At 47.0% G+C, this 8654-nt stretch overlaps 2 protein-coding genes across 2 annotated transcripts; one reads left to right on the forward strand and one right to left on the reverse strand.

The window, feature by feature from the left end:
- Positions 1–429: 429 nt before the first annotated feature.
- LOC147059740 (uncharacterized) lies at positions 430–6035 on the forward strand. Its single transcript, XM_085908225.1, has 3 exons — positions 430–636; positions 2052–2177; positions 2275–6035. Exons 1-3 carry the CDS (start codon positions 571–573, stop codon positions 2863–2865), a joined length of 783 nt encoding a protein of 260 aa, XP_085764351.1. The 5' UTR covers positions 430–570; the 3' UTR covers positions 2866–6035.
- On the reverse strand, positions 4638–7569 carry LOC147059741 (major histocompatibility complex class I-related protein 1-like). Its single transcript, XM_085907215.1, has 5 exons — positions 7512–7569; positions 5421–5673; positions 4887–5249; positions 4748–4839; positions 4638–4678 (listed from the first exon to the last, which is right to left on the reverse strand). The coding sequence occupies exons 1-5, from the start codon at positions 7567–7569 to the stop codon at positions 4638–4640; spliced, it is 807 nt and encodes a 268-aa protein (XP_085763341.1).
- Positions 7570–8654: the final 1085 nt, after the last annotated feature.

The following is an 8654-nucleotide window of genomic DNA, read 5'->3' on the forward strand; positions in this document are numbered from 1 at the left end:
AACTTTAGTCACTCGCTGATGTAACAAAAACGCACTGTGATGATTCCACTATTAATAAAGGTTGTACTTCAACTGTGTGCCTTCGTCACGTGGATTTCATATTTCATAGACATCAAATAACCAATGGCATTTATTTGCACGAAATCACCTCCAAAATACCAAAACAATCCAAATGCATTTCATTTGTAGTGTCTGACAAATTTGCACCGGCAGAGGGCACCCGAGAGCTTTAAATGGCAATTGCCTCTCAAGCGCGCGCGCGCGCGTGTCTGAGCATACACGTTACACACCTGGAGTGCTTAGGTTAATTGACACGGACAAAGAAAGAAAGAAAGAAAGAAAGAAAGAAAGAAAGAAAGAAAGAAAGAAAGAAAGAAAGAAAGAAAGAAAGGAAGGAAGGAAGGAAGGAAGGAAGGAAGGAAGGAAGGAAGGAAGGAAGGAAGGAAGGAAGGAAGGAAAGAAAGAAAGAAAGAAAGAAAGAAAGAAAGAAAGAAAGAAAGAAAGAAAGAAAGAAAGAAAGAAAGAAAGAAAGAAAGAAAGAAAGAAAGAAAGAAAGAAAGAAAGAAAGGAATGCTGTGTGGATTAAGAAGAATTGCGCCATGGAAAGCGCAGATTGATTCTGCGGGCGGGCGGCAGGTAAACACAACTGTGTTTGTTGGAAAGCTCCCCGTGTGGAGATTCAAAGTCACCGAATAGTTGGGAAGGACTTTAGCAAATGAATTCTGAAGAGTCAACTTGAAGATGTACTCGCATTGGCGCAGATTTGTGAGCTGTGTGTGGAAAATTCTATGTGAGAGTTGACACAAATTCAAGTCAATCATTCATCAAAAATGTTGGTCACGCATAAATGATCGGACGCTGGGCGTCGGTCCAATGACAAATTGGCATGAAAAGAATCGTCCACTTGCTTTTGTGGAAAAACGACGGCCCTGAGTTGACGTCATGTGATCCAAAGTATGAAAGGAGCGTCGGCGGCGCCCATGAGAGCACTGGGGCATTTTGGAGTGCCACCGAAAAATGCCACTCGTTTATTTACCGCATTGATTGATTTTTTTTCAAAGGGGACGAGATAGACACGTTGACACGGTGTGTACTGTTTGTCAATGGTTGTTTCCATCAAGTGTGTGTGAATGCAATGAATATTTCACAAGGCTGCGCGGAGGGAGGGAGGGAGGCGCTCACCATGCCAACGACTTTGGCAATATTTCACGCTAACCCGCCGCTCATATTTAGCAGCATATCGGGCAGGTTGCCGATAAATCAATAGCGGAGAGCATCAGCATCGGCAGGCTGCAAAAAGTCAATCAAGCGCCTCCTTCAAGGAAGACCAGCAGAAAATAGAAAGATTGGGCCAGGCCCCTTCTTATCAGTCAACCCGCTCATCATTGGTGTTTGCAAAATACAAGTGAGTGGCTGAGCAAAGAGTTGGCTCACATAGCCAAGACAAGAAGTGTGCTCAAATGAGAACAAGCCCAACAATTGGGTCATTGGATGAGCGGGAGGGAGCACGTAAGCCCCATTGTAGCCTCCTTCCCTCCTTCTTTCCTTCCACCGAGGGTGCTTGTGTTTGCTTTGTTTTGGCGGCTTGCGAGCGGTGCCAAGTGAAGGCGACATCTGGCGAGCGCCATCCAAGGAGGTTACGGCGAGTGTAAAGTGGGCCGAGCCCCCTCCGCACGCTTGTTCTCGGGGCCCCTCGGCGGCGTCTAACGTCGGGAATCTTTTCGCTTCTGTCGGCCGAGCGAGAACGCTCTCAAATATAGACCCGGGCCTTTTCTATTATTCAAACGCGGCCCGGGAGGCTGGAGACGACGCTGGTAAATGCCAAAGAGGTCAAATTTGGATGTCAGACCAGGGATTCAAAGTCAGCTCATTTCATGTCTGGCTTTGGGTTTTGAAACTTGCATTCAATTATGATTTCACATTTGGCTTTCAATTTGGGGTTGAAGTTTGAAGCAGCTTTCAAAACAAGCTGCCACGGTTCCCCTGAGGCCACGCCCCCTCCGTGACATCACACCTTGATGCCTCTGTGAGGTCACGCCTTCTGTGTCAAGGAGGTGACGCAAAGACGGCGGCTTACCACCGGCCGGCGCCTTTCCCGCCAAATCATGAACGTTGTCGGCAACCTCATCAAATTCCTGGTCAACACAAAAAAGAAGAGAGCGGACCGATCCAAACAGGTGCATTCACACTCTCACGCTGCTGCTGATGAATATGTCCAAAGTGAAAACTATCCAATCGAGCCTTTTGGCCTTTTTTTTTTTTTTTCCCCCCCAGTCACATGACAACTCCGAGAATTTGAGCGCCACCGTTCAGACGCAGGACAACAACAATCCTCTGCCCATGGAGGACCGGCAGACATTGCAGGTCATCTCGGGGGACGCCCCGGGACCGCAGCCGGCGTCCCAGTCCTCTGCCGAGAAAGAAGTCTTGGATAAAGAGAGCTGGGCCCACTTTCAGAGGACGCTGCGGGGCGTGCAGGACTCCATGACTGCCTTCAGCAGCCAGCTGGAGGAGGCCAAGCGCACCATGAACGCCAAGGTGGCCGACCTGGGGGCGCAGATGCTCAACATGCAGAAGGACATGGCGGCGGGAATCGTGCAACGGGACCAGCGCATCGCCAAACTGGAGTCGCAAAATTTCCTTCTGGCGGGATGCCGCGGGCACCACGCCGACTCGCTGGACTTGGATCCGCCTCAACGCTTGCTGTACGACTGCCAGTTTGCGGCGGCGGCGCCGCCCTTCTTCTTCCTGCGCCATTCCGATCCTGAGTACCCCATGCCCGACGGTAGCTTTCCGTCATACCTGCAGCCCCCCCTGGACCTGGACCTGGACCGTGGCTCGCCTCCCCTTTGTTTGACATGGTGAAAAAGCAAGCGCTGGCCGGCCGCAGTCTGTCAAGACAGGATCGGGACGTGTCAATTCCGGGATTATGCTTTCCAATTAGGATTCTAGGCCAGGGTGACAGATGGGTTCAAGTTGGAGCCAGAGGTCGAAAACGGGATCAAGGTTTCATGGTTTGGGCTTTCAAGACAGGCGGCCTTAAAAATTGGAGTTATGATTTGCACTTGAACTCATTCGCTGCCACTGACGGATATTCGTCAAATCTCCATTTTGCGCTGGCAGTGAGTGAATGAGTTAAATTTCAAGTCCGAATTTTTTTTGCTAATAGGGACTGGGTTTCGAACATTCAAAATGAAGGTGTCAATCGGGAGTTTTCGATTGGGGCTTGAAAGTCAAAACTAAGGTTTCAGGACAGATTGTTTGGATTTCTTTTAGCGTTTTAGCTTAGTGATTTTAGCATAGCGTCCAGGCCAGGATTAGGCGTTGAAATTGCGGGACTCCACTCATTACGGAATTTGGTCACGCAGAGCTCAAACCAGGAGGCGCAAATGAAAAGTTTGTGCTGCTGTCAGAAAATGTTTGCTTGAGACTTCAAAGCATGTTTGTAGGCGTTGCAACATCATCTCCATATTTATAACTCTTTGCTATCATTAATCTTATCTTTGATCCGTGTGTGTGCGTGAGATGTGCATTGTGTTTCCTCTCTCAGCATCAAGTGCTAGCGGAGATGAGATGAAAATGGAAAGTCAGCGCCGCACACAAACAAAGGCGGCGCATGAATCTTTTTCACATTTGTTCTATCTGGCTGATCTGTGTTTATCTGGAAAGAGGCGCGCAGATGTTGGCTCACCTCTTTGTCTTCCTCTGTAATTTAAATGAGCTCCGGCGGCGTGAAAACCTCCCGCGGCATCTGCCCCGACAAAACAACAATAGCGTGACAATCGACAAATATACCTATCAAAAATTCAGCAACTGTCACAAACTCCTGCCCCTCCCCCACCTGCTAAAAAAAAAACCCAACTTCATCCCTTAAAGTGTACATGTTGGCAAAATATAGTTTGCAATATGACACACAAAATTGAGCCTGGTCATTTTATTTGGTGACATTAACAGTCACGTACCGTATTTTTCCAACTATAAGTCACTCCCGAGTACAAGTCGCACTGGCCATAACATGCAGAATAAAGAAGAAAAAGACATAAGAAGTCACAATGCAGTGTCAGTCGCATTTTGGGGGGAAATTTATTTGATAAAAAGTCAAACTCCGAGAACAGACATAAAATAATAGAATAGAGGCAACTACAGGCTGAATGGTACGGCATGCCAACGTTACATAAACAAGGAACTGAGAATATGCCAGAGGTAATATATATTAAGAGTTATTCAAATAACATATATAAGTTTATCCAACCATCCGCATCACCCCAAACCATTAAATCTACCCAAAATCTTCATCCTAAACAACTTTGCTAACCCGGGAAGCAGAAGATGCGGCTTTTATGATAATCATTTCAAACATAAGTCGCTCTTGAGAATAAATCGCACCCCTGGCCAAACTATTAAAAAAAAAAAAAGCGATTTATAGTCTGGAAAACACGGTAGCTGCAAGATGCTTTACATGAGCTCTGAAATGCCAAAAGAGCCCCGACGCTAAACGTTGTCTTCCGGCCCAGTCGCTGGACTTCAGAACAACGTCTTGCCCGTCCGTGTTCTGTGGGTACATTTGTCCTCGTCAATTTGACATTGCCATTCTTGGAGAACTCGACTTTTGCTGCGGGAGCACAAAGTCCGACTTGTCAAGACGCGTTGGACCTAAAAGCTGCAGCGGTGTAATCGTCTGAAATGAAAGAGAAAAAAAAAAAACGTGTGACAAAGGGGCAAAAAGTGCCAAACGTGTGACCCTCACCACGATTGCCATCACCACGCCGGACGATGACCACAAGGAGGGCCACCAGAACGACCACCAGCAACGAGGAACCGACGATGACGCTAATGGACCTTTCTGGCGGACAGAATGAGATTTGGCCAAAAAATAAATCCAGCACGAGGTGAAACCAATTGACCGTTTCTCACCTTCATTGCGTGTGTTGCTCAAGATGTTTCTCCTGTCCAGCTTGGTGATAATTTGGTCCTCCACACCAGCCAGCCCAAACACGCACTCGTACCGGCCCTCCTCCCCGGCCGTCGGCTTCACCTTCAGGTCTACCGTCATCTGGAAGGTTCCGTCGTGGTTGGGCAGGGTCTGGCCGTAATCCACGTCCTGGTGGAGCTGCTCGCCGTCTTTCCTCCAGAAAAGGTCGGCCGTGTAGGGGTAAAAACCTGACCCGTGGCAGGTGACCGGAGAGGACGGCGTCTTCTGGAGGAGAGACACCTTTGGTAGCTCTGGGCAGGAAGTGACATCATGCCAAGAGAGAGGATAAGATGATCACCCATCATGAGGTACAAGGTGGAACTTGAGTGAAAGCCCCACATATTGATTGCTATTTTTCGGGGAACTCTTGTGGCATCTTGAAACTGTTGAAGAGTTTCATTTTGACAAAAGCACTGCTTTGGTGCCAACCATCCTCACCTGTTCTCATAAGTTGAGAAGCTTCTTCAACAAAGTGGGACAAACGTCGGTGTAGTAATGCTTCCTGTGGTCTTTTCGGGCCTGGTCGCGGTCCCACTTGAGCTTGGTGATGAACGCTTGCGCATTTGCCGCGACATACGTCATGGTCTCGGTGTCCAACGAGATAAAGTCTTCTCCGTCATAGCTGCGCTGGTTCCACCCTTCCGTCACGTCCGTCTCATCGTCCCACTCGCAGCCAAACATCCACTGAAGAATGTGAACGCCTGAGAGGAAGACAAATCAATCAAATTGACCCTCATTCAAATTCAACCCTGGAGAGTTCAATTGAAATAGCTAACCATTTGAAAATTAAAATATTTTCCTTGTTTTATTTCATAGTTGAAGTATGTCTTTCATAAAAGAAGTGCAAAAGTGATACAAAACCATTGACGGCTTAAAGGAAAATCCAAAATGTGTTTGAGGCTCATATGTCAGCTGTCATTAACACTTGGGAAGCAGCCAATTTTAATCAAAGTGCATATTTTTGTGGGCATCAAGTGTGCCTCGCACGCTTTGAGAGCAGCAAATCCTCTTTGCACGATGCCTGCTGACACAAAATGCCCTCATAAACATTTGTGTGTATGTTATCACGATGAACTTAGCCTTTCTCTCCCTGGGCCTTTTCCACATCAGAGCATTGTCGTATCATGTCGCTAATAATTGCAATTTCCTGCTGCCTTGCCTTAATAGACACTGCAAGGCTTTTGTATCATACCCAAGCTGGAATGCTGCCTGCATTTTGCTTGTCTACTTTTCCTCCTCTTTTTCTGCCGTGCGCAGCCAAGTCAAAGTCCGGCCAATACAAGCAGCCAATTATGTCCATTGGACTTTAGTAGAGGGGGCGGCCCGACATACCATCACCACACAAAACATCATAATTGGCTAAAACTTTTCACAGCGGTTGTCGCCATCTCCCGTCCAGCGATTACAGGGGAAATACTGTTTTTCATTGTGGTATTGTTCAGGCTTCAGCGGGCGACGCCCACCTAAACATCAAAGTTTGCCAACGTGATTTTCCCTCAAGGCTTAATGTGTTTTTCCCTTTACCGACTTGAAGTTAGCTCTAGCACTACTCCCAGTTGACTCCCAGTTTGTGTTCTGAAGTCCAGTTATTGATACATTTCATTTCGCTTCATTGTATCGCCTATTTTCATTTCGCTCATTTTATATTTCAGATTAATATGCAGTGATTATTTTTTCCAAGTGGACTGTCATGATCTCATTTTTGCAGTTGAGATGACTTTTTACCTTTTTCACGGCATGTCTATTTCACAAATGTGAGGTTGCTCCATCGCAAATTTCATCAATAACGCAGTGGCGGCCTGGAACAGATTAAGGGACCTCACTTGTGGTGTTTGTTCCAAAGTTCAAACCAAAAGTTTCTCCCACAGGAGAACTTCTTTGATGATTACAGAAGAATGGTGCTTTCCTCCTGTTGTTTCAACATCTTTAGCCAACATCTCTAAAGTAAATAAATGGCAGCGGAGGCCGATAATACGTCGACATTCCCGCTGTGCGCGCCTAATGTGAAAACGTCCCGATAAAAAGAGGACGGCACGGCTTTGACACCTCCGACAAAGGCCGGCTGACGGACCACGTCCCGCTTGAAAGTGCTCAGTGGCGCTCGCTCATTAGGAAAGTCGACTTTTGCCACGCGACCAAAGGTTGAGGCGGATGAAGGGGGCAGGTACAATAGAAGAATAAAGACAAAGAGCCTCAGCGGTAGCTTGCTGGGAAGACAGATCTTTTTTTTGTGAAGGAGCTGATGGCTCTGTGTGTATCCACCGCGTTCAAACATTTACTCACACACAATGAAAATGACAGACACTATTTGAAGCATCCAAACTTTCCCTCAGGATCTTAATGATGAAAACAAAAAGCTGCCTGGCTTTTTGCAGCTTTAAATTGCACAGCAGAAAAGTTCTTGTTCTGTTAAAAGTAACACATTAAAAGTAAGCAAGTCCGAACTCAATGATGTCAAATTATGGAGAAACAAAAAAAAAAATGTCACAAGCCGGCTCGGCTGTCATCGTTGAGTCGGCGTCCCCGATATATCGCAAACCTCCGCTTGTTTTCTCTCGCATCATGGCGCGAGAATATTCTGGGTCAATGAGCCACATGCTGCTTCACCAGAGTCATCCAGTCGCTTCTACTATAAGGAAGACGGCGGGCTGAGCTCTTGTGGGAAGAAGCTGTGCAAGAAAGAGATAAATGATCGTAGGAGAGATGGATGGAGAGAAGGAAGGCTGGATAAATGGAAGGGTAGAAGAGGAGGATGGATGAACGGACGAGGGGAGGCCTTAGCAAAGGGCAGTAGAGACGGAATGATGAACGTAAAGAGGAATTGATCTCGTGGCCGCCAAAGCCTCGGGGAGGTTGAATCGGGTCTCGGAGTAAGCGCGCTATTGGCTTTTTTTATTCCCGCCACGGGATTGCCAAGGCTAGCGACCACACCTCAGTTTGCGCAGGATGACCTCCCCCAAGGAAAATTCGGCATGTCCAAATGTATTCCTGGCAAGAACGATGACGGATAGCACAGAAAGCGCAGGTTCTACATTTTAAGGCTGCTACTACCGTTTTATTTCATTATATTTATTGGTTTATTTGTATTTATTGACCCATTTATTAGCTGCTCTGTTCAAACTGGAACGTTAGAAAGATGTGCCGACAGTTTTGATGAAGAAAAAAAAACATCTCTGTATTTAATGATTTCTCCTGGAAAACCAAAAGCCCCCAAAACTGAAGCATTCCAAATGTTTATGGCAGGTCAGCTGTTTGTTACTGTTGGTGTGTTTTGAAAATATCCTCCACGGGCTGGCATGCAGGCAGACACTCGTGAGCGGTGTTTTGTCGGTCGACAGCCGCTCCAGCGATTAAACAGAATGGACCTTCTTCTACCTGCTGGCTGAGAAGGGCGACTTGGGCTGGGATGGGATGCGATGGACGGCTGCTCGCTGATGGAGAGTGTTGTCACACTGTTAGTTACCAAGCTCACAACACCCCCGCAGCTCATTATCCTCACGCCGACAGTGTTGTATGGGAACTAATGAGAACATTCTTCAAGTCCGTAACCTTTACCTGAGAAAGGTGTGTGGTGTGTGCGTCCAGGAGGATGAAAAGAAGTCCTCACTGGCAAAGAAAAAGGGCTCGCAAATATACCTCCTCGACAACACCTTTACACGCTTTAGAGTTCCGTACAAAAGAG

This window comes from Syngnathus leptorhynchus, chromosome 3 (genome assembly GCF_054491065.1).
Source record: "Syngnathus leptorhynchus isolate UIUO chromosome 3, UIUO_Slep, whole genome shotgun sequence".
Taxonomy (NCBI): Eukaryota; Metazoa; Chordata; class Actinopteri; order Syngnathiformes; family Syngnathidae; genus Syngnathus; species Syngnathus leptorhynchus.

Excerpts from the sequence above, each read along its gene's own strand:
- LOC147059740 (XM_085908225.1), top strand. The coding sequence starts at position 571 with ATGCTGTGTGGATTAAGAAGAATTGCGCCATGGAAAGCGCAGATTGAT. Across the intron at positions 637-2,051 it reads ATTCTGCGGGCGGGCGGCAG|GAGGTGACGCAAAGACGGCG; the intron begins GTAAACACAACT and ends TTCTGTGTCAAG. Across the intron at positions 2,178-2,274 it reads GAGCGGACCGATCCAAACAG|TCACATGACAACTCCGAGAA; the intron begins GTGCATTCACAC and ends TTTCCCCCCCAG.
- LOC147059741 (XM_085907215.1), bottom strand. The coding sequence starts at position 7,569 with ATGTGGCTCATTGACCCAGAATATTCTCGCGCCATGATGCGAGAGAAA. Across the intron at positions 5,674-7,511 it reads GCGAGAGAAAACAAGCGGAG|GCGTTCACATTCTTCAGTGG; the intron begins GTTTGCGATATA and ends TCTTCCTCTCAG. Across the intron at positions 5,250-5,420 it reads TTGAAGAAGCTTCTCAACTT|TTGGCATGATGTCACTTCCT; the intron begins ATGAGAACAGGT and ends TTATCCTCTCTC.